This window comes from Centruroides vittatus, unplaced genomic scaffold, assembly GCF_030686945.1.
Source record: "Centruroides vittatus isolate TY-2023 unplaced genomic scaffold, ASM3068694v2 contig_260, whole genome shotgun sequence".
Lineage (NCBI taxonomy): Eukaryota > Metazoa > Arthropoda > Arachnida > Scorpiones > Buthidae > Centruroides > Centruroides vittatus.
Window position 1 is genome coordinate 26890 of NW_027121652.1, and position 27854 is coordinate 54743.

At 40.0% G+C, this 27854-nt stretch overlaps 1 protein-coding gene across 1 annotated transcript; it reads left to right on the forward strand.

Moving 5' to 3' along the window:
* On the forward strand, positions 1–27847 carry LOC136971544 (uncharacterized). The gene is made up of 2 exons (XM_067266008.1): positions 1–1468; positions 27531–27847. Exons 1-2 carry the CDS (start codon positions 371–373, stop codon positions 27546–27548), a joined length of 1116 nt encoding a protein of 371 aa, XP_067122109.1. The 5' UTR covers positions 1–370; the 3' UTR covers positions 27549–27847.
* The last annotated feature ends 7 nt before the right edge of the window (positions 27848–27854 follow it).

Consider the following 27854-nt stretch of genomic DNA (forward strand, 5'->3'; position numbering starts at 1 on the left):
CGATGTGGGTTCCTGTCCATGGTGAGGGGACCTCCCAGAGATGGTTTAGTAACTTTTCTTTACCATCCCTGGGATCTGAACGCCCACCCACGTGTTTGCCGTGCGTGGTGACCCGTATGCCGGAAAGGGGGATCCTGGTAGTTGAGGGGCAACATAACGTCCCCAACACACTGCTTTGGCCCCTGCTTCGGATAAACGGGAGGCTCAAATCAGGCTCCGTTTGAGTCAATCGGCTGGTCGTTGAGTCATTCTTGACCTCGGCCTGGAGTCAACCGATCGATGCAGACCGGGCGGACACGTCAGACAAGGTGTGCTCTTCTCGACTGCATTGTGAGGGTATAGCTCCTGGGAAACCCTGGTGTGACGGTCTATGGGATCCTCTCATGTGACGGCATCCCCTTGTTGGGCCCCATGGTGGGTGGGGTCACTAGGAGCTGAATATCTACTCTTAAATATGGATTCTAAAACCCCAAAAAATCCAGACATGCCAAAAAATACAAATGAAAACATTTCCAGTCAGCCATGCTACTTGATAGTGCATGCTACTGGAGAAAAACCTCTGTCAAAATGCTCCCCTTTCTTGATCCAGAAGTTATTCGAATCAACCATTGGGCACCTGAAGAAAACACAGAAATTGAGGTCAGGGGACCTACTTGTAGAAACTGCCTCACCTCAACAATCGGCAAAACTTTTAGCTACAAAGAATTTAGGAGAAATTGAAGTGACAGTCACACCACATGGAAGTTTGAATTCATCACGTGGTGTGATATCTGAGATCGATCTGATGTCTGAAGATGAATCAGATATCCAGATCGGTCTTTCAGACCAAGGCGTCACTGCTGTCCGACGCATCTCCATTCGTCGGGATGGCAAGTTGATTCCTACAAAACATCTTATTCTGACATTTAATAAACCGACTTTGCCATCTGTTATTACAGCCGGTTATCTACGCTGCCCAGTTCGCCCATATGTTCCAAATCCGCTGCGTTGCTTTAAATGCCAGCGATTTGGACATTCACAAACATCTTGCCGAGGGAAAAGCGTATGCGCACAGTGTGGGACGGAAGGTCACGAGAGTACCGAATGTAAAACTACCCCATGCTGTGTGAACTGCAAGGATGCCCATCCTGCCTACTCCCGAAAATGCCCTGCATGGCAGAGAGAGAAAGAGATCCAGCGAGTGAAAACAGTCAACAACGTACCTTACCCAGAGGCTCGCCGCATGGTCACTTCAAGTGCACCACTGAAGCAGAAGACCTATGCTGCTGTCTTGAAATCCACAAACACTTGTGCGGTTCAAACAGATATCTCTGTCTCTCCAAGTGAATCCTTTACTCGCCATGCGAAATGTTTAATACTGCCATCTACCCAAACACCAGAAAAAGAGAGCAAGAAGACAAAGACACCCCTACCTAAAACAGGGGTAATAACAAGAAATGTGGGTTCTAAAAAGGCCAATAAGAACCCACTTAACAAGCAAAAAGTGAAAGTTGCCCTCTCTAAATCAGCTAAAAAGTCAGAGACTCAGTCTATGAGTGAGTTCTTCTGACTTTTCTGATGAAGAGACTAATATGGAGGTTACAAAACCAAAGTCACCTCCAAAAGAGAGACCCCCTGTTAAATTAAAGAGGGATACCCTCGCAAAGAATGCTGCTTCAAACACATAATGGATTATAAAATAATCCAATGGAACTGTCGTGGTTTCTGCAACAACTTCTCTGACGTTAAACACCTGACATACTCTACCTCATCTCTCTGCATGGTTGTCTCTACCAGTAAACATTTGTCATCTACCAGTAACAGTTGAAGTTGTCACCTCCAGGAAACACATCTAAAACCTGGAGAAAGAATTTCTTTAAAAGGATTCGATCTTTACCGTAAAGATGACGACAGCCACACCCGCGCCAGTGGAGGTGTGGCTGTACTGGTTTCAAACCGCATCCCGTCTTTACCGGTACAAATAACAACAGAGCTGCAAGCTGTGGCAGTCAGAATATCTATCGGCGTTACTGTCACAGTTTGTTCCATATACTTGCCACCAGATGTCAGAGTCAATGATGATGAATTGGATGCATTGGTTGAACAGCTGCCAACTCCTTTCCTTTTACTTGGTGATTTCAATGGCCACAATCCAATGTGGGGCAGTCACGATATCAACCGTCGAGGCAGAGCCATTGAAAGATTCATAGGTAATCACCAACTATATTTATTTAATACTGGAGAAGTGACATACTTCCACGCCCCAACAAGAACATTCACTGCCATTGATCTATCATTAGCAACCCCAAATCTGTTTTCAGCGTTTACATGGGAGGTTGGATCTAATCCACTCTCTAGTGACCACTTCCCAATATTTTTAAAATATTGAGGCAGAGAAAGCTGTGAAACAGCCCGTCCACCACGCTGGAAACTTGAAACGGCAGATTGGCCTGCATTTTCCTCTTTGGCTAACATCACTGAGGAAATGGTCAATACTGCTATCAATGATGCAGTTGAAGTTGTCACTTCCAGTATTATTCGGGCAGCTGAAAAAACAATGGGGAAAACGTCAACCAAATATCCAAAACATCCGAAACCATGGTGGGATCAGAATTGCGAGGCAGCATTTAAAAATCAAAAGAAACCATGGAGGATTTTCAGAAGATACCCCACTGCTGAGAATTTGATAGCTTTTAAAAAAGCAAAGGCAAATGCCAGAAAAATAAGAAGGCAAAGCCAAAGGGATTCTTGGAGGAAGTATGTTTCTAGCATAACATCTTCCACCAGCTCAAAAGCGGTCTGGGATAAAATCCATAAAATTAATGGGAAATATGCTTCTCACTCTCTGTCCATGCTGGAAAATAATGGCACAATAATTAGTGACATAAAAGGTATTGCTGATTTGTTGGGTGAAACATTTTCTTCTTCATCCAGCAATATTATGTATACAAGGGATTTTCAGGCTTATAAAGTCCAAACTGAAAAACAATATTTAAACTTCCACTCTTCGTCTAGTGAGGAATATAATGTGCCATTCAGCAGAATAGAACTATGCACAGCAATCTCTCGTTTGGGGAATACTGCTGTAGGCCCGGATAAAATACACTACAGCATGATTAAAAATCTGTCAGATAATTCCCTTAGTAACCTTCTGAATCTGTTTAACAGAATATGGACAGAACGTGTTTTTCCTGACTCTTGGAGGCTATCAATTATCATTCCCATCCCCAAGCCAGGTAAAGACTGCAAGAATCCCTCTAATTATAGACCAATTTTTCTGACTAGTTGTCTCTGTAAACTTTTCGAGAGAATGGTAAACAGATGTCTGATGTTCCTCCTAGAGGAAAAGAACTACTTTTCACCACATCAGAGTGGATTACGTAGGAACAGAAGTACCACAGACAATTTATTAAACCTTGAAACATCCATACGCGAAGCGTTTGTTAGACGACAGCACTTAGTGTCCGTGTTTGTTGATATAGAGAAAGCCTATCATCGCTGCTGGCGATATGGAATACTCCGTGATTTGCATGAATTCGGACTGCGGGGTAATCTGCCAATTTTTATAAATAACTTCCTACAGAATCGAAAATTCCAAGTCAGGATGGGCAACACTTTGTCTAGGCCTTTCACACAAGAAGAGAGTGTCCCTCAAGGTTCTATTTTGAGTGTAACTCTGTTCCTAATAAAAATTAACAGCATAGCTAAGTGTCTTTCTCCCAGTGTGAAACACTCTCTGTATGTGGATGACTTTCAGATTTCCTGTCAGTCTAGTAACATGGGTTTTATTGAGAGACAACTGCAAACCTCCTTAAATCGGATAGACAATTGGTCCAAGACTAATGGTTTCAGTTCTAATGTAGAGAAGACCTCGTGCATTCAGTTTTGCCGAAGGTGTGGTTTGCACCCGGATCCTGAAATTCACCTAAATGGGGTTAAAATCCCAATGGTCAACGAAGCAAAATTTTTGGGTGTTGTGTTTTACCATAAATTGACGTTCTTACAACACTTGCGCAATTTGAAGAGTAGAGTTTTAAAAGCTCTGAACCTTTTAAAGGTATTATGCTGCTCATTCTGGGGAGCAGACAAATGTTCAATGCTCAGGATTTATAGGGCCCTTGTCCGCTCTGAGCTGGATTATGGATGCATTGTATATGTCTCTGCGCAAGAATCTACTCTTTGGATGCTGGATCCAATTCACCATCAAGCATTGCGTTTGTGCACTGGTGCGTTTCGAGCTTCTCCTGTTCAAAGTCTGTACGTGGATGCTCATGAGCCTTCACTATCTCTTAGGAGAAAACAGTTGTCTTTGTTTTCATTACATTAAACAGAAATATCAGAATAAACTGTTAGCTGATCGTTCAGATACTCAGCTGAAAAGATTATTTGCAGCTCGTCCAAGTAGTGTACCTACATTCGACATAAGAATGGAGAATCTAAGCAGCACGATTGACCTGGACACAAGCAACATTTCACATGCCAAGGTCGATAATATATCACCTTGGTCAATTTTTGTGATAAATGTTGATTTAAGCTTAAAGCAGTTCCCCAAAGAAACTACACCAGACTACGTCTATAGACAGCACCTTGCAGAAATTCAACATCGTGACAGGAATTTAATTCCTATATACACTGATGGATCTAAATCGGATGACTATGTTGGCTTAGCCTTTGTTTGCCAGGATGAAATTGTGGCAGAACAAATATCACCGAATTCTTCCATCTTTACTGCAGAGTTGCAGGCTATTTATTTAGCCTTAAAGTATGTAAATAGGAAAGGTCATCGTCGCTGCGTGATTTACACTGACTCAGTCAGTGCACTTCAGGCCTTGATCTCGTGTGAACCTAGTTCTCACTCAATAGTGATTAAAATTCTTAAAATGATTTGTCATCTTATTGCAATTAATTTCTCTATAAAATTTCGTTGGGTCCCAGGCCACGTGGGTATAAGGGGAAATGAAGAAGCTGATGCAGCTGCAAAGTCAGCAAGCCCTTCTCAGCATACAATGTTTATTGAAGGAGGTGACTTGAAGGCTTGTTGTTAAAATTCGACTCGCAGAGAGATGGCAAAATGTGTGGAATGAACAAGTTCCACAATAAACTACACGAGATCAAACCTATCATAGAAAATTGGACACAGAAGAAACTATATGGCAGGAGATCTGAGGTTATTCTTACCCGTTTGAGAATTGGACATACTCGACTGACTCATCAATACTTTTTGAAGGGTGATGACCAGCCTGTATGTCAGTATTGTAAGTACCCTCTTAGTGTAAAACACATACTGTGCAATTGCTCTGTCTTTGAGAGGTTGCGTAAACAGTATTTTCGAAATACAAGTCTGTCAGAGATTTTGGGCCAGAGGTCAAGTCTGGACAATCTACTGGAATTTCTGAAAGTCATTAATATGTATAAAGAGATTTGATCATCTATTTATTATATAGTTCTATCTATTTTGTTTTTTTACTTAAATTGTTGATATATATGTTGTTGTTGTTGTTGTTGTTTATTTATCTATTTAATTTATTTATTTTATTCTGTTCTTTATTTATGTTTAGTACGTAATTTGTATCATATGTTTATTGATTTGTCTTGTTTAAATTTATTTATCATTTGACTTGGCGCAGCTTAGCCTACATGGTTCTTGCGCCAAAAAACAAGAACCAACCAACCAACCACTATCACTTTTCTTTTTCTTTTGTGCCATTTTAATTAAATATATAAATAACAAAACTAAAAAACGAAGTTTAGCACATTCGAAAAAGCAATGCTTACCTCACGCATGCCTAACAGCAACTGAAATTAGAGAGGTTCCAGAACGGCTGGAAACTATAATTTAATATCCACATGTTAAAAGTGAGAACACTATTGTTAAGTCAGATTAAAGTTCATTTTAGTTATGTAAGGAAGAGGTAGGGAAAAAAACTGTAGTTGTAAAAACAAACACGACACGAAAACAAATGACGTAACAGATCAGGTGGAATGTCTGCGGGGAAGATGGAACTCTGACAGAAGTGCTGGCAGAAACAGTCAATCTAGGTTAAATTTTCGGAAAAGGGAAAAGATGTGACTGATATAAAAATATCATGTACGATCATTAAAGTTTTAAAATGACAGATAGCAGAAACAATGGGCTAAATTATGAGCTTATAGGTTTATCAACAATCTCTGATCAGAGTTGACAAACAGATGTCAAATAAATGTCTCGGAACAAACCTTTCTCATGACCTGATCTGGTTTCGGTTTTCACCTAGAGACAAAAAAGAAAACAATCGGGAAACGAGGAATGGGATGCGGTACTAATCATAACTTGAATTTTCAAGGAAGAAATACTATAAAAATCCCGAATCTGAAGATCAAAATGCAGTTCTCCTAAAAATTCTACAGCGATTAATTTGTGTTGTCTTCATCTGGATTAAGCCTGAAGTTGTACCCACTAAAATTTGTGTTGTGTTTTGCGGATTGCTCTATCGCGGCAGCTCCATCACCTACCATTGCTTCTGTGACCAAGTGAACACATCTCATCTGTTCTGTGGCTACGACTGATCAGCTTGCACTATCATAGGACCAGCAATATGCCACTCCTCAGTGATGGGAGAAAATGCTGTAGATAAACCATTTTCAACCCACTGAAATATGTAAGCATCTTCCTGTTCTAATTAACAATTTTCACTGTAAAATACTTGTCATCTTTGTCTCCTTTGCCTCCACCAATGTACGAATGGACCCTAGACCATCACCGACGCACAATTAACTGATTCCCCTAAAAGTTGGCAAGCTTACAAATTTGACACAAAAAGCAGTTAAGTTTGTTATCCGAGACAAAATTTATGCAAAATAAAAGTTCGTTAACCGATCTGGTTGTTAACCAGGACGTTCGTTAACCTGGGTTCCACTGTACATATTTTTAAAAGTTCTTGATTAGTCAATCATTTGTATATAGGCAAAAGAGCTTCACCAATTTCTTTTGGAAGTGTGGGTGTGTTTTTGTTTTTGAGATGGATCTTTGAAAGCTCGTTTAAAATGACTCCAAAACTGGACACCTGTGATGTATGATGTGGGTCTTCGTATTGTTGAAATTATATGAAAAAGGGATGCAAAATCAATATTCTTTATTTTTTCAATATCTGGTGCATTATTTTTTAATGCTAGTCCATAATAATTCTGTATTTTTTCATTTGTTAGATGACCTTTAACCCCCTAAAGTTATTCCAGTCAATTTACTTGTTTTTTTTTAATTTTCTGAATGCTGAACTCATTCATTTTGATACATGATTTATACATTCTTCTTTGCTAATTATATACCGGATTTTACAGACTATAAGATGCACTTTTTTCTTCGAAAAATTGCCTCCAAAATTCAGGTGCATCTTATAGTCCATAGCATGTTATAGGTATTTTCTTAAAAAATTGCTTAAAAATTAAGGTGCATCTTATAGTTCGTAAAATACAGTAATTGTCATCATAAATATTATTTTCCTGTAACTTATGATATGTTTTGTAGTCACCATCAGAAAGAACAGTCAGATATCGAAGTCCATGTTTTGCTATTGAGCATCCAAATAGTTCTAATGTAAAAGTACCCCATGCTGTGTGAACTGTAAAGATGCCCATCCTGCTTACTCCCGGAAATGCCCTGCATGGCAGAGAGAAAAAGAAATACAGCGTGTAAAAACAGTCAACAACTTACCCTACCCAGAGGCACGTCGCATGGTCACTTCAAGTGCACCACTGAAACAAAAAACATTTGCTGCTGCTCTGAAACTCACTAAGACATGTGAAGTTCAGACAGACATTTCTGTTTCCCCAAAGGAATCTTTCACTCGCCATGCAAATTGTTTACTGATCCCTTCAAAAGAAACAGCAGAAAATGACAATACAAAACAAAAAACACCCCTACCTAAAACAGGGGTGATAACAAGAAACCTGGGTTCAAAAAAGGCTAGTAAGAACCCATTAAACAAACAGAGAGTGAAAGCAGCTCTCTCTAAAGCTAAAAAATCAGAGACTCAGTCTGTGAGCGAGTTCTCTGATATCTCTGATGAAGAGAATAATGTGGAGGTAAAAAAACCAATGTCACCTCCAAAAGAGAGACCGCCTGTTAAATTAAAGAGAGATACCCTCGCAAAGAATGCTGCCTCAACCACATAATGGATTATAAAATAATCCAATGGAACTGTCGTGGTTTCCGCAACAACTTCTCTGACATTAAACATTTGACATCATCTACCACATCTCTCTGCGTGGCACTCCAGGAAACACATCTAAAACCTGGAGAAAAAATTACTTTAAAAGGATTTAATCTTTACCGTAAGGATGATGATAGCCACACTCGCGCCAGTGGAGGTGTGGCTGTACTGGTTTCAAATTGCATCCCTTCCTTACCGGTACAAATAAGAACAGAGCTGCAAGCTGTGGCAGTCAGAATTTCAATTGGAGTAACTGTCACAGTTTGTTCCATATACTTGCCACCAGATGTCAGAGTCAATGAGGATGAATTGGATGACTTGGTTGAACAACTGCCAACTCCGTTTATTCTACTTGGTGATCTCAATGGCCACAATCCAATGTGGGGCAGTCACGACATCAATTGTCGAGGCAGAGCCATTGAAAGATTCATAGGTAATCACCAACTGTATTTATTTAATACTGGAGAAGTGACATACTTCCACGCCCCAACAAGAACATTTACTGCCATTGATTTGACATTAGCTAGTCCAAATCTGTTTTCAGCGTTTACATGGGAGGTTGGATCTAATCCACTTTCCAGTGACCACTTTCCAATATTTTTAAAATATAGGGGCAGAGGAAGCTGTGAAACAGCCCGTCCACCACGCTGGAAATTTGAATCGGCAGATTGGCCTGCATTTTCCTCTTTGGCTAACATCACTGAGGAAATGGTCAATACTGCCGATATCAATGATGCAGTAGAAGTTGTCACTTCCAGTATTATTCAGGCAGCCGAAAAAACAATGGGGAAAACGTCAACCAGATATCCAAAACATCCGAAACCATGGTGGGATCAGAATTGTGAGGCAGCATTTAAAAAACAAAAGAAAGCATGGGGGATTTTCAGAAGATACCCCACTGCTGAGAATTTGATAGCTTTTAAAAAAGCAAAGGCAAATGCCAGAAAAATAAGGAGGCAAAGCCAAAGGGATTCCTGGAGGAAGTATGTTTCTAGCATAACATCTTCCACCAGCTCAAAAGCAGTCTGGGATAAAATCCATAAAATTAATGGGAAATATGCTTCTCACTCTCTGTCCATGCTGGAAAATAATGGCACAATAATCAGTGACATAAAAGGTATTGCTGATTTGTTGGGTGAAACATTTTCGTCTTCATCCAGCAATATTATGTATACAACAAATTTCCAGGCTTATAAAGTCCAAAGTGAAAAACAATATCTAAACTTCCACTCTCCATCTAATGAGGAATATAATGTGCCATTTAGCAGAATAGAACTATGTACAGCAATCTCTCGCTCGGGGAATACTGCTGTAGGTCCGGATAAAATCCATTACAGCATGATTAAAAATCTGTCAGACAATTCCCTTAGTAACCTTCTGAATCTGTTCAACAGAATATGGACAGAACATACTTTTCCAGACTCTTGGAGGCTATCTATCATAATTCCCATTCCCAAGCCAGGTAAAGACTGCAAGAATCCCTCTAATTATAGACCAATTTCTCTGACTAGTTGTCTCTGCAAACTTTTCGAGAGAATGGTAAACAGACGCCTGATGTTCCTCCTAGAGGAAAAGAACTACTTTTCACCACATCAGAGTGGATTTCGTAGGAACAGAAGTACCACAGACAATCTAGTAAACCTTGAAACATCTATACGCGAAGCGTTTGTTAGACGACAGCACTTAGTGTCTGTGTTTTTCGATATAGAGAAGGCTTATGATCGCTGCTGGCGATATGGAATACTCCGCGATCTGCATGAATTTGGACTGCGGGGTAATCTGCCAATTTTTATAAAAAACTTCTTGCAGAATCGAAGATTCCAAGTTAGGATGGGCAACACTTTGTCTAGGCCTTTCACACAAGAAGAGGGTGTTCCTCAAGGTTCTATTCTGAGTGTGACTCTGTTCCTAATCAAAATTAATAGCATAGCTAAGTGTCTTCCTTCCAGTGTGAAACACTCTTTGTATGTGGATGACTTTCAGATCTCCTGTCAGTCTACTAACATGAGTTTTATTGAAAGACAACTGCAAACCTCCCTAAATCGCATAGACAGTTGGTCCAAGATCAATGGTTTTACTTTTAATGCAGAGAAGACCTCGTGCATCCACTTTTGCCGAAGGCGTGGTTTGCACCTGGAACCTGAAATTCACCTAAATGGGGTTAAAATCCCAATGGTCAACGAAGCAAAATTTTTGGGTGTTGTGTTCGACCATAAATTGACGTTCTTGCCACACTTGCGCAATTTGAAGAGTAGATGTTTAAAATCTCTGAACCTTTTAAAGGTATTATGCTGCTCATCCTGGGGAGCAGACAAATGTTCGATGCTCAGGATATATAGAGCCCTCGTTCGCTCTAAGCTGGATTATGGATGTGTTGTTTATGGCTCTGCGCGAGAATCTACTCTTCGGATGCTGGATCCAATCCACCATCAAGCATTGCGTTTGTGCACTGGTGCATTTCGAACTTCTCCTGTTCAAAGTTTGTACGTGGATGCTTATGAGCCTCCACTATCTCTCAGGAGAGAGCAGTTGTCTTTGTTCTATTACATTAAACAGAAATTTCTGGCTAAACCTTCAGTTTATTGTAGAGTATCAGATACTCAGCTGAAAAGATTATTTACAGCTCGCCCAAGTTGTGTCCCTACATTTGACATTAGAATGGAGAATGTAAGCAGCACGATTGACCTGGACACAAGCAACATTTCACAGGTCGAGGTCGATAATATATCACCTTGGTCAACTCCTGTGATTAATGTTGACTTTAGCTTAAAGCAGTTTCCTAAGGATTCCACCCCGGACTACATCTATAGGCAGCACTTTGCAGAAATTCAACACTACGACAGGAATTTAATTCCTATTTATACTGATGGATCGAAATCGGTTGATTACGTTGGCTCAGCCTTTGTCTGCCAGGATGAGATCGTGGCAGAACAAATCGCATCGAATTCTTCCATCTTTACTGCAGAGGTGCAGGCTATTTATTTAGCCTTAAAATATGTAATTAGGAAAGGTCATCGTCGCTGTGTTATTTACACTGACTCAGTTAGTGCACTTCAGGCTTTGATCTCACATGAACCTAGTTCTCACTCTATAGTGATTAAAATTCACAAACTGTTTTGCCATCTTATTGCAAGTAATATTTTTGTAAAATTTCGTTGGGTCCCAGGCCATGTAGGTATAAAAGGGAATGAAGCAGCTGATGCAGCTGCAAAGTCAGCAAGTCCTTCTCAGCATACAATGTTCATTGAAGGAGGTGACTTGAAGCTGGTTGTTAAAAAACGACTAGCAGAGAGATGGCAAAATGTGTGGAACGAACAAGTCCACAATAAACTTTACGAGATCAAACCTATAATAGAAAATTGGACACACAAGAAACAGTATGATAGGAGATCTGAAGTCATTCTTACTCGCCTGAGAATTGGACATACTCGGCTTACTCATCAATACCTTTTGAAGGGTGATGACCAGCCAGTATGCCAGTATTGCATTTGTACTTTAAGTGTTAAACATATACTTTGCAACTGTGTTGCTTTTGACCAGAGTCGCAGACAGCATTTTGGAAATGCAACTTTGAGAGAGATTTTGGGCCAGAGGCCAAATCTTGATAAGATACTGAACTTTTTGAAAGTTATAAAAATTAATAGAGATATTTAAGTGAACTAATTTATTTATTTATTTATTTATTATATATTTATATTTGTGTTGTTCTGTTTTTTTGTGTTTTTGTGTTGTATTGACGCCTTGTGATATATATATTTAGCTTTGTTTAATTTTACCATTTGTCATGGCGCAGCATAGCCTGTATGGCTCTTGTGCCAAAAAATAGAACCAACCAACCAACCTTACTTCCATGCCACTTGATGATCAACTGTAATTTATCTGACAGTCATGATTTTCAAGTTATTTAGGATTTGATTTTTTTAAGCAACAACCATGGCAATGTTTGCTCATGACAGCAAAATCAAGAACAATCAATCCCAAATAGTGATGATTGACCTTCCTTGTGCCATATGCCATCATAACTAACAGCAATATTAATAATATTGTGGGTAGCCGCCCGGAGGGAAGATGAAGTCGTACCTCTTTTTGTTGGCAACAGGTCAGTGAAACCTGCCCACTTGTCAGAGGATGGCTGGTTTATGTTTAATGATCCCTAGGGGTCGGGATTTTTTTTGTCAGGTTGAGTGGGAGAGCAGAGAGGGGTCGTTCGTAAGGTATAGGTGATAAACAAGTAAATAACAGCATTTAACAATGAAACAAAGATTTATTAGATAACAAACAGACGATTACAATATCTAACATCGAGAATCTTTCAATTGAGTTCTCTAGCTTTCTAATACATGTAGGGGGCAAGAGAGAGTTTACATTGAGTGTTATCATACCTCTTTGTCGATTCTGTGGCGGTTTGATTTTGTCCCTGCTTAAATATTTCGCACAAAGTTATAAAAAATTGCGACTGAGATGCGGATCGTTATTAGTAATATGATGCTTGGAGATGCGGCCTTTCGGTAGCTTCCTCTGAAGGATTCTGGATGTCGTTGGGCTGGAGGTTGATGAGAGACTGCCCTGAAGGGGGGAAGAAACAAGCTTTTATAGATTTGTCTTGGAAAAGCACATCACATGATTAATTGTTTTTGGAGGTAAATAAACTTATATTGTAATACTAGCTTTATGATGCTTGGGACAAGAGAATGTTGACATTTTTAGAGGAAGGTTGTATTTTCCCAGTGAAATTGTGTTTTTTTTCACTGATTCACAAATTCTTTACACCATAGGAGGGAAAAATTAAGAATTTTATCTATAAAAATCACGTTTATGGTGTTTAATTATTATTTTAAGCTAATGCAATCGAACCTACAAATTGCAGCTTCTAGCCATCGCATAGAATTTCTACAGAAAAGCCATCATTGCAGGCATAAAGTTGCCTCTGTAAAGTTGTTTATCCGGGAAAGATGCCATTCAGGAACCATTTTCGACTTATTAAAACAAAATAAATATACACACTTTTTAAAATTTCTAATGAATATATATTTTAAAATAATCAAAAGCTATACTTTTTTCAGCACATGATTTTGAAAGAAGCCTTTTAATGAAGGAGTTAAACTATTGGAAACAATGTGACGATGTTTTCTAAGAGAATGAAAAATATTTTACAAAGCATAATTAAGAGCGATACATCGCATTATCACCATCAACTACTTTCGGGTTCTGAATAGACTCGAGGAACACACGATTTGTAATGTTCACGAAGGTAATGAATCCTTTTCCACTCTTACATTTCGGTCGATGAATATAGAACATTGTTCTTTCTTGGAACAGATCTAGTCTCTTGTTACCTGCATATAGAAAGGAAATCAATTGGAGAGCAACGACAGGAAATAGGGACAAATCGGAATGTTTAATTCGGAGACCCACTCTTTAACATTCCAATTTGTTTTTCTAAGTAGACAAGTTCAGCGGAGAAGGTGACATTCCTCAGTGTTTTCAACACTTACGTTTCTCTCCTCAACACTTTTTTCTTCTGAATTTGATTTCCCCTCCCCTTTTCGTAAACTCGCCACATTATTATTTACTCGTTAAGTTTTGCAAGTGCAGAGACAAAACAGGAAGTGTATTGGTTTGTAATTATCCAATAAAAGATTGGAAAATTTCCTTGAATCTGATTTGTTAAGTGGTGTTAGTCACACCTTGTTCTACTTGCTTGATTGGGCATTCTTGTTGGTCACACCCTGCATACAGCGTATTGGCCGTGAATCGTTAATGAACTATATTGGAATCGCAAATCAGAGGTAACAAATATATTTAAGCAACCAATTTGCTAGCAATGAGGTGAAATGTCAAATAACAGTTATAATGACTGTTATAACGTTTAATTGTGCAAAGTTTTCATGACTTGTTTGAAAAACACACGGAGTGAAAATGAGTAAATACATTTATTAAACGGTAAGAAAATATACACTGTATTCTTTACAGGAAAGTAAAACAAATGACGACAAAAATTACACTGTATTTACAGGAAACTAAAAAAAAGCACAAAACGTCGCTAACAAAAGTGAAAATGCCTAGTTTGGGCCATGCAGATGGAGGGGAGAGGTTCAGAACCTCGTCCACAATCCAACTCTCTCCACGACCTCACTCAGTCGCTCGGGCATACTTGCCACAAGCTTGTGACAAAGTCTGCCCGCGCAAAGCTTCTCCCAACGACCTCTGATGATATTCCAGAGTTCATCGGGAGTTGCCAGCTGAGGGAGGCCGTGGCGGAGCGCTGCCCAAAGATGTTCGATTGGGTTGAGGTTTGCACCTCTCCCCGGCCATCCCATATCTACCAGCTGCGAGTGTTCTTCCAGTCACTCCTTCACTACTTTTGCAGTATGAACCGGGGAGCGGTCGTGCACGAAGTTGATTGGCTCTTCGCCATAGACAGCCCTCACCGTTGGCAACAACACCTGTTCCAGTATCTTCAGGTATTGCCCAGCGGTGAGGTTACCGTCTATTCAAATTAACTCCCCGGGCCCTAATGCCGTCATCCATCCCCAAGCAGCTGTAAACAGAAAAAGTCAATAAACTTGTGATTTATAAAGTGAACAAGCAAATTGTCATGTTCAAAAAGTTAATGACATTAATACACAAAAACACAACATTAAAAAACTCACCTATTGAAAAACGACTGCTTTTTTGGGTGCGCCACACGTAAGCAGGGTCATACCTGGTAGAAGGTGGGCGACGCACCCACACGGCCCCATTGTTCAATGAACAAAAGACCTTTTCGTCTGTGAAGACAACATTCTCCCAATCTTCTATCGCCCAGCGCTGATACATTGGACGAAGCCCAGCTGATCCATCTGATTTGTTATGGTCAAACTCTGTTTTTGGGCTGCTCTTCGCCCAAACAGTTCACTCTCTCGCAACCTATGTATAAAATAAAAATATATATTATACTGCTACCTACATTTCTTTGTATGCGACAACACGTTTATAAAATTATATGTCCGGCAGTTCATCATATCTATAGAAATATATTTTGTTGGAATATTATACTACAAATGTTACATACCTCCGTTTTACTGTATCTACAGATACGTTCAGGTTTAGCTCCTTCTTGAGCATGGACGCCGTGGCAAAAGGCTTGGTCTTACTGGTGGCCTTTAAACAAGCTTCCTCGGCAGCTGTTGTTTTTCGCTGCCGCCCCTTCGCCTTTCTCGGCGACACAGAACCTGTGTCCTGGTGCTGCTTCAGTATCCTTGATACAGCTCATGTAAAGACATTAAGCATGTCTGCTATTTTCTGATGTGTTCTGCCGTCTTGGTGGTGATACACAATTGACAAGCAGATATCTATAGAGATTGTCTTCGGCATGATGAATCGATTAATGAAGCACTTTAGCAATGGCTTTAAATACTATTGCTTCCCTGAACACGTTATACAAATGAGCCCCTAATTTAAGATTACTGCAAGGGCTAATTTGCATTGAAATTTGTATTTATAATGCATTTATTTTGTTTGAATATGTCAAAAATAGTTCCTGAATGGCATCTTTCCCGGATAAACAACTTTACATGTGCAATAATGGCTTTCTCATATAAATTCTATGTGATGCCAGTGAAGCTGCCATTCATAGGTCAGTTCATATTAGCTTACAAAAACTAATTAGAAACATTAAACATGACAAAACATAACAGGCAAATAAATTAAATGATAAAAAATAGTTTCACATAAGTAGTATAGAATTAAACGAATGAAATATAATGTGATATGTGAATATTTATAAAAAGGTGATTTTGAATATAATATGAATAAATTATAAGAAATATATTAAAAGTAAACAGTTCTGACAAAACTGGATTCTTAAATATCAAGGATAATATTCTGTTCAATACAGTTAATCAGTAACCTTGACATATGACCCACTTCTGAGAGGGAAAGAAGTTTTTGTTTACATAGTAATAAAACACTTAGTGTGTTGTTGTTGTTGTTAACGGCAGGGAGTAGGAGGCAGCTCACTTGACATCCTGTTGTGAAAGCAATAAACTTTAACAGACCTTGACAGGCGATATACCTGTCTCTAATTACTAAAAATAACAAGTGGGGTGCAGTTGTATAAACAGTAATAAAACACTTGGCGGTTTATTAAGTGACTTCACCCCGCTACTCAGTTACCGCAAAAGCAATAAACACTTAACACTGGAAATAGATACACGATCTTTTCTTCTCTGATTACAAAGAAACCGATGTCAATTGAGATAATCTAATGGGAAATGAAACCTGATCTGTTTATTTTAAAGCTGTTTTGTCTTTAATTACAGAGAAATAAATGTAAATAAAACGTTATAAAGAAAGAAAAGTATGAAAATAACAGATTCAATTGTAATTTCTGATAATCAGTAGCAAGCAAATTTAAGCTTTTAAAATAAAAACGGCCGATGCCAAGCATTAGAAAAGCAATAAGTGATTAGTATTATCAATCTACGGTGCTATAACGCGCCCCTCTGATCGATTTCCTCATTCCTATTGCGTGAAATCGGACCACTCCACCTGGAACGCCTTTGATGATGATTAGCACGTTCTTACGTCACGGATGAGCAGCTTTCTGAGCTGCGCAATCAACCGACAACACGCCAACTTCATTGCATTCAGCTGAGTCTCAGGAGCAGTAGAAGATTGGATTTTCAGATTATCAATCATTTTCAAAATTCTCTCTCAATATCTGTACACTAGACAGGTTCTTCCTTTTAATCCATAGAGGATGAAGTCTGCAGCGCGTTGCCACGACGCTGGGGCCCCAGTAAGGCCCATAGCCATACGGTTCCACTGGTAGTGGCCATGAGGCATAGAAAATGCTGATTTTTCCTTGTCTTTTAAGGCTAATTGCCATTAAAATCCTGATATTGTGTCCATAGTCGAAAAATATTTAGCTTGTCCCATCAGACTGAGCGCTTCTTGCACTAAAGGCAAGGGATATGGGTCGGTTTTGGTAATTTTATTTAATTTCCGAGTCAATCACAAGACGCCATGAATTTGGCTTTTTTTTTTTTTTTTTTTTTTAACCAATAAAGCGGGTGCTGACAGGGCGATTTGGAATGAGTGATTATTCCATTTTCTAACAGCTCGTCAATAATTTTATTCATTTGTTCTCGCTGTGCATAAAGTATCCGATAGGGCGCTTGGTATATAGGGGTGGCGTCTCTTGTATGAATCTCATGTTCCACCACTTGGCAGTATCCCAAATCGTAGTCGTGTGTTGCAAAGATGTAATGATATTTATATAATAGATACAATAGAGGTTGCTTTTGGTCCTTTCCAATGTGAGACCAGTCGAATAGTTAACTAAATTTTTCTCTTGAGAGCTTTGGAGTAGAGCGTGAATCGACTACTGGATTTAGAGTGAGGGTAGAGTCTTCTCTCACTCCTACAAAGGTTCCGACACGTTCACCTTTTAACAATTTTTGAGGCTGGGTGGAAAAATTAGTGATCTGAACAGGTACTCGTCCTCCCCTTTTTGTTTTGGCTAATATATCAGCGCATACTACTCCCTCTTGACTAAGGGTAAGGGATTCTATGATCCCGAGTTTGCCTCTCTGCTTTATTTCTGAAATTTTTGCCATAGTGACAAGTTTCGTTCTCGGGGGAAGATTACAGTCTCCTACCAAAATTACGTCTAGAGAGTGTTCTAAAGATGTAGGTTTAGACAAAGTGGCATTGGAGATTGCATGCCTTTCAGATCGATTAGAAACCGAAAAAGCCTGGGAGTTGATATGTGCCTCGGCAATCCCGGTTTCCATTCACCTGTGCGAGGGTCGTTGAGTTCCTTACCTTTGGAGCCAACCGGAAGTTGATCTCTCCCTCGGGCAGAATTAATTTTTCTCTCGCTAAACAAATCATGAACCCCTTGGCCGTAATGATGTCTCTCCCAAGGAGTTCATTGCAGGGCATAGTTATGTGATCATCTACTATGTAACATAAATAAGAGAAGTGCAAAGGCCCAATCCCAATCTGGAATTGTCTAGCTCCATACGTTTTTATTCCATGGCCAGTAACGCTCTGGAATAATGTCTTTCCCTGTCTGGGATTTAATTCAAGGTGAGCTACTCTCTCCTCCAGTGATTTAGATAAAAGTGTCACTTTGGAGCCAGTATCGATTGCCAATCAGGCAGGATATCCATTAATTTTACAAGCTAAACTCTGTTCTGAGTCTCGATGTAGAGACCTAATTGTTCCTCGGTTTTAAATTCTTGACGGTGCCTTGCTTCTTGTCGGAGGGACATTCGTTTCTGGCGACAGGAACTGAGATCGGGGATTCCTCATATATTGGGAGTAACCCGATGCATGGCAGAAGTAATCTGTCACTTCTCGGAAGGGCCCCTTTTTAGTTTCCTCCCGTTAACTTTATTGATTCGCTCCTATGCCTGTCTTTTAGGAGGGGTGGCGTTTCCTCTCATGCGGGGTCTCCTTGACCTCTATATGTCGTAGGTATATTTCTCGTACCATATCGAGGCAGATATGCAGGTTCTCGACGGTCTCGATTCTCGTTCCTCGCTCTCCCTCTAGCTACATCTCGGGGCCCTCGGGAGTTGTCACTCGCTCGCTTGGGTAAGTATTGTGGTCGTGAATCTGGGTAACTCTGAGACTGCCAAAATGGCGGAGTTCTACGTCAGCCACATTCCGAGGTTCCCAATTGTTTTAATTGTTCTAATTGTTCTTGAATATTCGCCAAGGTTTCCTCTAACCAATTTGGATTTGCAGTGTTAGCCTCTTCCCTAGTATCACTTGGGTTATTTATGGTTCGGATTATCGCTCGAGATCTTCCCGTTAATTGTTTTATAGTTTCTTCACTGATGGCGACTCGCACAGCCATATCGATGTGTCTGGTTTCCTGCTCATTACAGGTCTCTATGCGATCATTTAGCCCACTAAGAAATTGCACTCTTAACCTTTCGTCTTGCTCTTTTTGTTGGCATCGCTTAATAACTGCTGCTTCCCGAGAATCTTGACTGGTATGTTCAATAACAGTTTTGGCGGCTAAAGCTTGCAAGCGTACGGCGTACGTTTGTACATCTTTGTTCTGTGCTTGTACACATGCATGAAATTTTTGAAGCCTCAAAGAATATGGAACTCGTTTGAATCTCTTAATCATGAGTTTCTTCAACTCGTCATATGTCTCCACCACTTCCATTTTCTCATCTTTTCAGGCGAAATCTCGGGCTATCCTTGTTAGTTTTAACTTGGCTATGCTTAAGCATTGCATTTTAGTCCATTTGGTCAGTTTGGCGATTTCATCTATGGCCACGAGATAATCCGTAACCTTAAGCCCATTTTCACTTGGGGAAGGAGGGAGATTAAAGGGACAAGGGCTCCCAATCCACTGACACCTACACCACCGGAGGCCTCTCCATGCACGGGACCTTCTGCTGCACGCACGGGGCCTTCTGCCTCGGCCTCCATCCTAGAATTGGTTCAGAATTTAATATTTCTTAAGGGAGTGGTTCACTGTCACCTATTGTTTCGTATTGTAGGGGCCTAAGGCGCCTCAATAATCCCACTTCTGACACCAGTGTGACTGGGGGGGTCGGCATCTCTTTGATGCCTCGTCAGGACTGACACCATCGTGTCTTAGCTGACACGGAAGCTGCGGCGGTTCAACGATCGGATGCGCAAGCGGTTGCGTTTTGGGACGATCGGATTTGGGATGGAGGGCGTGACAATGCCCCAAAAATAATAGAGGCTTCCTTAACTAAAGCACAACGTTTATTTACAATAAGCATGACTTACGTACAAAACCAAGGGGAAATAGGTGTGAGGTTGCCGAATTCGTGATTTCCAAATGTCAGGACTTATCGTATGTGGGGTGAAGGAAAGTGAGGCAGCTAGCTGCAGTGACAAACAAACCCGTTTATTTACACTATATCTTACAGTCTAGTGTGTCTTGTTCTGATGGCACTGCTGGACGGTGAAGCGTTGGCCCCGGGGCGGTCGGTTGGAGTTTCTAGGATGGTCGGAAGTTCTTGGACGAAATGAAAGTAGCCTGATGTTCGGAACAGGTTGGTAAACGTAGGGGAGAGTCCAGATATTAATCTTCCGTTTGAGGCTGGAAGAAGTCAAGAAGTCTGGGAGATGTCTTCACAAGGGGAGGCAGAGACAAGTCTGCTTTGCCCTTGAGATCCAGGTTTTTATAAGATCTTTCTTCCCTGGATCTCCAGCTCCTGATTGGTCGGTTTCCTGTATCTAGGCAGACGACCGACCGTTTCGAGCTATTAAAGGTTTAAATTTGACACTGTGTTTTATTCTGATCAAGGGAATTTAATCGGAACTCAACCCTGCTCGTATTCAATTGTTTCAAATTCTTATAAGTCTGATACATAATATCAGTGCTACATCGCCTTTTAAGGAGAAAAAAAGACATTTTTCTCTCGATTAATAATATTTAATATTTTTCGATTTAACGTTTTTTTCCAATTTCTACTAGCGTCAGAATCAAAGCTTGATCCCTTGATTTGACATTTTTATGATATATTTTTTTTTTTTACACATGAGCTCGAGCATCACTCGGGCTTCACATAGGCCTAACGTCGTGATTCCGAGAGAGAGAGTTTACAAAAATTTGCATGGCGATAAATACCTTGTTGAGGCGAGTTTGATAAATCTGTAGATGCGGAGGGCGGCGTTTTTTGTACTGACGATGATAGTTTTAGTCCTGTCGATCAATCCAATAAACGGCAGCGTTAATCTAGGTATAGATACAAAAGAACCGGCACATACACAAAGGAAAAAATGGCGCACTAGAAATTTAGTCACTTGGCGAGAGTCGATCAGGGAAGCAACTGACGAATTTTTGAGGTACTGTTTGTCTTTCAATGCAAGTTAGGTTGAAGTCGATGAGAAAGTGTCATTTAAGTGTCTGAGAACTAAACGGATGGTTTGTTCTCATGTGTAAATGTTGACAGTTAGTCGCTAGGTAGTTGACAAAAAGGCGACAAACCTTGATATCATGGAATAACACGGAAAATACAACGTAGGTCCATACTTCAGATACTCATTTGCATCTGGGCAGTGGCAGCCGCAAAAGATTGAATTCAACAAACTTTTGCGGCACGAGAAAAGCAGCTCAAAATCGACTTTTGCAGCGAGAAAACTCACATCATTCTGCCAATTTTCTTTGCCGCACCGCATGTGTGCATCCTCCTTTAGAGATTGATTGAAAGGTTTCAGATGGAGAGGTCTTCGAATATCTCAGAAAAAAAATTTGTTTATCTAGTACACTCAAAACCATTATTTTTTTGCTGATATTACAGCCAAAGTATTTATATTAGAAGTTTTATTTACTTTGTTAAAAACTGATGAATTTACTTTAATAATTATTTCATTACAAATATGGCAAAAGACATCAAAAACTGTTACAAACTCTTTACTTTTTTTTATTATCTTTAAATTCTGCTGATAAGATTTTGAATATGCAAGTGATTTCATTAAATTTTCAATTGCTTCTAAACTAATAATTCTATATCCAGGGCATTGATTTTCCAAACACGTGGCTGTCTTCTGAAAACTGCTGTTTGCGAAACAAAGTTGATCCTATATTTACATCAAAATTATTTGGTGCTTTTAATTCTTTGGATAATGTAGAATTTTCAAAATTCTCTTGACCGTCATTTGCAGTATTCATGTTATTCTTGGAGTCTATTTGTTTTGGCTGTTTTTCTCCACTCTGACCTCTCGATGTGGGTTCCTTCCTGTCTGTGGTGAGGGGACCTCCCAGAGATGGTTTAGTAACTCTTTACCATCCCTGGGATCTGAATGCTCACTCACATGTTTGCTGGCATGGCAGCCTGTATGCCAGAAAGAAGCAGTGTATTGGGGACGTTATGTTGCCTCTCGTAGTTGAGAGGCAACATAACGTCCCCAATACACTGCTTTGGCCCCTGCTTCAGATAAACGGAGGCTCAAATCAGGCTTTGTTTGAATCAATTGGCTTATCATTGATTCATTCTTGACTTCGGTCTGGAGTCAACTGATCGATGCAGACCTGGTGGACACGTCAGACAAGATGTGTTCTTCTTGACTGCATTGTGAGGGTATAGCTGCTGGGAAACCCTAGTGTGACAGTCTATGGAAGATATCCATGTGACGGCATCCCCTTGTTGGGCCCCATGATGGGTGGGGTCACTGGGAGCTGAATAAGTAATTTTTCATTATAGATTCTCAAAAAACAAATAATGCAGACAAACCGAAAATGACAAATGTAAAAACCTCCAGTCAACCAATGTACTTAGTAGTGCATGCAACTGCAGAAAAACCATTAATAAAGAATCATTGCACACTGGAGTAAGATGCAATAAATCTCACATAAACCTTAATTGGCAAACCTACAAACTATTCTAGGTCCTTCTTCAACTTGCAAACAATTTGTAGCTTGAAGCAGGACCCAGGAGGGATCAAAAATTTGTCCAAGCAAACATTTTCAGTACTTCAGGCCGGTTACAGGTTTATGTGACATTTATTGGAGAAAAACCCCTGTCTAAGTCTTCTCCTTTTCTGACTCAAAAACTATTTGAATCAACCATCGGGTATTTGAAAAAAATCCAAAACTTGAGGTTGGGACCTACTAGTAGAAACAACCTCTCCAAAACAAACAACAAAGCTTCTGGCAATGAAGAGTCTTGGATATTTGGGAGTTTCAGTCACAACACATGGAAGTTTAAACTCATCACATGGTGTGATATCTGAGATTGACCTGATGTTTGAAGAGGTATCAGATATTCAGATTGGTTTTTCAGGTGAAGGTGTCGCTGCTGTCCGATGCATTTCCATTTGTCATTATGGCAAGTTAATTCCTACAAAACATCTAATCGTAAAATCCACTACAGCATGATTAAACATCTGTCAAACAATTCACTTAAACAGATTCAGAAAATTACTAACAGAATATGGACAGAACATGCTTTTCCTGACTCTTGGAGGCTATCAATTTTAATTCCCAAGCCCGGTAGAGACCATAAGAATCTCTCTAATAACAGACCAATTTCTCTGATGAGTTCTCTGTAAACTTTTTTAGAGAATGGTAAACAGATGTCTGATGTTTCTCCTAGAGAAAAAGGACTACTTTTCACCACATCAGAGCGGATTTCGTAGGAACAGAAGTACCACAGACAATTTAGTAAATCTTGAAACATCCATATGCAAAGTGTTTTTTAGACGACAGCACTTAGTGTCTGTGTTCTTTGATATAGAGAGGGCCTACAATCGCTGCTGGCAATATGGGATACTCTGTGATCTACACCAATTCAGATTGCGGGGTAATTTGCCAATTTTTATAAAAAACTTCCTACAAAATCAAACATTTCAAGTTAGGATGGGCACAACTTTATCTAGGCCTTTCACATAAGTAGGTGTTTCTCAAGGTTCTATTTTGAGTGTGACTCTGTTCCTAATTAAAATTAACAGCATAGCTAACTGTCTTCTTCCCAGTGTGAAACACTCTGAATGTGAATGACTTTCAGATCTCCTGCCAGTCTAGTAACATGAGTTTCATCAAGAGACAACTGCAAACCTCCCTAAATTGCATAGACAATTGGTCAAAGACCAATGGTTTCAGTTTTAACATAGAGAAGACCTCATGCATCCACTTTTGCCGAAGGTGTGGCTTGCACCTGGACCCTGAAATTCACCTAAATGGGGTTAAAATTTCAATGGTCAATGAGACAAAGTTTTTGGGTGTTGTGTTTGACCATAAATTGATGTTCTTGCTGCACTTGCACAACTTGAAGAGTAGATGTTTAAAAGCTCTGAACTTTTTAAATGTACTGTGCTGCGCATCCTGGTTGAGCAGACAAATGTTCCATGCTCAGGATTTATAGGGCTCTTGTTTGTTCTAAGCTGGATTATGGATGCATTGTGTGTGGCTCTGCACAAGAATCTACTCTTTAGATGCTAAATCCAATCCACCATCAAGCATTGTGTTTGTGCACTAGTGCGTTTCGAACTTCTCCTGTGCAAAGTTTGTATGTGGATGCTTATGAGCCTCCACTATCCCTCAGAAGGGAACAGTTGTCTCTGATTATATTAAGCTGAAATCTCAGATGAAATTTTCAGTTGATTGTACAGTATCAGATACACAGCTGAAAAGATTATTTGTAACCCGCTCAAGTTCTGTCCCTACCTTCGACATTAGAATGGAGAATGTAAGCAGCATGATTGAGCTGGACACAAGCAACATATTACAGGCTGAGGTTGATAGTATATCTCCCCGGTCAACTTTTGTGATAAATGTTGACTTTAACTTAAAGCAGTTTTTAAAGGAATATACTCTAGATTATGTCTACAGACAGCACTTTGCAGAAATTTAACACTGTGACTGGAATTTAATTTTTATATGCGCTGATGGATCTAAATCGGATGATGATGTCGGCTCAGCCTTTGTCTGCCAGGATGAAATCATAGCAGTATAAATTGCACTGAATTCCTTTATTTTTACTGCAGAGCTGCAGGCTATTTATTTATCCATAAAGTATGTAATCAGGAAAGGTCATCATTGCTGCATGGTTTACTGACTCAGTTAGTGCACTTCAGGCTTTGATCTCGTGTGAACCTACTTCTTACTCTATAGTGTGACTGAGGGGTCGGCACCTCTCTGATGCCTTTGTCAGGACTGACACCACCGTGTCTCAGCTGACATGGAAGCCACAATGGTTTAAAGACTGGTCATGTGAGCGATCGGATTCGGGATGGAGGGGGAGAGCATGGACTGGAAGTAACAGAGGCCTCGTTAACTAAAATACGATGTTTATTTACACAGAGCATACAAAAGAAACAGAAAGGGGGAGATAAACCAAACAATGTGATTTAAGAGAGAGAGAGTTTACATAGGATCTGCATGGTGATAAATACCTGATGGTGATAAATTGTTCCTTAGAAGTTCTGGGGATGTTTACCTCGGTAATAAATCCAATAGGCTAGGCAATTAGTCTAATAGATGGGCGATTAGTCGAAAGGTGAGAAATCCAAAAAGAGTCCAAATCCAATGAGTGTCATGGCAGTGAATTTCAAGGCAATGAGTTAAGGAGTAGCACACAAGGAATTTGAAGCACTATGAATTTCGGGTTTTCGACGACTCTGGATTAGTGCGACAACTTAAATTTGATGTGTTGTTTTTTTTGGATGGATGAAATTAGAATCTCAGGTTGAAAAGTAGTGAGAAAGTGTCCCTTAGGTGTCTGAGAACTGAGCAGATGTTTCACTCTTAGGTGTAAAAGTTGACAGTTAGTCGATAGGTAGTTGACAAAAAGCGATAAACTATGATGTTACGACATAACATGGAAAATAGAATGTAGGCCAATAATTCAGATACTCACAATAGTGACTAAATCTCATAAACTGATTTGCCATCTTATTGTGAGTAATTTCTCTGTAAAATTTTGTTAGGTCCCAGGCCAAGGTAGGTATAAGTGGAAATGAAAAAGCTGATGCAGCTGCAAAGCCATCAAGTCCTCAGCATACAATGTTTATTGAAGGAGGTAACTTGAAGCTAGTTATTAAAAAATAACTAACAGAGAAATGGCAAAATGTATGGAATGCACAATTCCACAATAAACTACATGAGATTAAACCTACAATACTGAATTGGACACACAAGAAACCCTATGACAGGAGATCTGAGGTTATTTTCACTCATTTGAGAATAGGACATACTCTGTTGACTCATTGATATTTTTTGAAGGAGGACGAGCAGCCAGTATGCCAGAATTGCAACTGTCCTCTGAATATAAAACACATACTGTTCGATTGCTCTGCCTTTGAGACCAGGCGCAGAAAGTATTTTCGGACAGGGTGTTTGACAGAGATTCTGGGCCTTTATTCACAAGACATTTTAATGTTTTGTGAATAAAGTTACATTTCACCTTTGTAAGTGTGGAAACTTGAGATGCATGGTGTGTATATATTGCCCCTTAATGTGGGTTCCTGTCCGTGGTGACGGGACCTCCCAGAGTTGGTTTAGTATCTCTTCTTTACCATCCCTGGGATCTGAACGCCCACCCACGTGTTTGCTGTGCGTGGTGACCTGTATGCCGGAAAAGGAGATCCTGGTAGTTGAAGGGCAACATAACATCCCCAACACACTGCTTTGGCCCCTGCTTCGGATAAACGGGAGGCTCAAATCAGGCTCCGTTTGAGTCAATCGGCTGGTCGTTGAGTCATTGTTGACCTCGGCTTGGAGTCAACCGATCGATGCAGACCGGGCGGACACGTCAGGCAAGATTTGCTCTTCCTGACTGCATTGTGAGGGTATAGCTCCTGGGAAACCCTGGTGTGACTGTCTATGGGAGTCTCTTATGTGACGGCATCCCTTTGCTGGACTCCATGGTGGGTGGGGTCACTAGGAGCTGAATAGTTATTTTTTAAACATGGATTCATTAAAACCAAAACTACAAAAACTACAAGCAACAGATGCATCAACACCAAAGGAGGTCAGTTCCTCCAACCAACCAATTTATCTCATAGACATAGGTTTTTCAGTAGTACTATGTACTAAGTGTTCTCCTTTCCTAATTCAAAAGTTGTTTGAATCAACTATTGGACATTTAAAGAAAATACAAAAATTGAGGTCAGGGGACCTACTGATAGAAGCAGCCTCCTCTCAACAGTCAGCAAAGCTGTTGAAAATGACATCTCTAGGAGACATAACAGTTACCATCACACTACACGCAGACATCCAGATTGGTCTTGCAGATCAAGGTGTCACTGCTGTTTGATGCATCTCCATTCGTCGTGATGGCAAGTTGATACCAACCAAACATCTCATTCTCACTTTCGGAAAGCCAACATTACCATCATTTGTTACTGCAGGATATCTGCGCTGCCCAGTTCGACCATACATTCCAAACCCGCTGCGCTGCTTCAAATGCCAGCGGTTTGGACACTTTCAAACATCCTGCCGAGGAAAGAGCGTATGTGCACAGTGTGGGACTGAAGGTCACGAGAGTACTGATTGTAAAAGTACCCCATGCTGTGTGAATTGCAAAGATGCCCATCCTGCCTACTACCGGAAATGCCCTGCATGGCAGAGAGAGAAAGAGGTTCAGCGGGTAAAAACTGTCAACAATTTATCTTACCTAGAGGCTCGTCGCATGGTCACTTCAAGTGCACCAGTGAAACAGAAAACATTTGCTGCTGTTTTGAAGTCCACAAACACACGTGGGGTTCAGACATACATTTCCGTTTCATTAAATGAATCTTTCACTTGCCATGCTAGATGTTTATTAACTCAATCCAAAGAAACAGAAGAAAAGGAGAGTATAAAGAAAAGAACACCCCTACCTAAAGCAGGGGTAGTAACCAGAAATGTGGGTTCAAAAAAAGCTAATAAGAACCCACTCAACAAACAAAAATTAAAATCAGCCCTCTCTAAATCTAAAAGATCAGAGACTCAGTCTATGAGTGAGTTCTCCGACTTCTCAGATGAGGAGACTAATAAGGTGGTTACATCACCAGCCTCACCTCCAAAAGGCAAATCGGCTGTAAAATTAAAGAGGGATACCTTTACAAAGAATGCTGCCTCAAACACATAATGGATTATAAAATAATCCAATGGAACTGTCGTGGTTTTCGCAACAACTTCTCTGATATTAAACACCTGACATCGTCTACTTTATCTCTCTGCGTGGCACTTCAGGAAACACATTTGAAATCTGGAAAAAG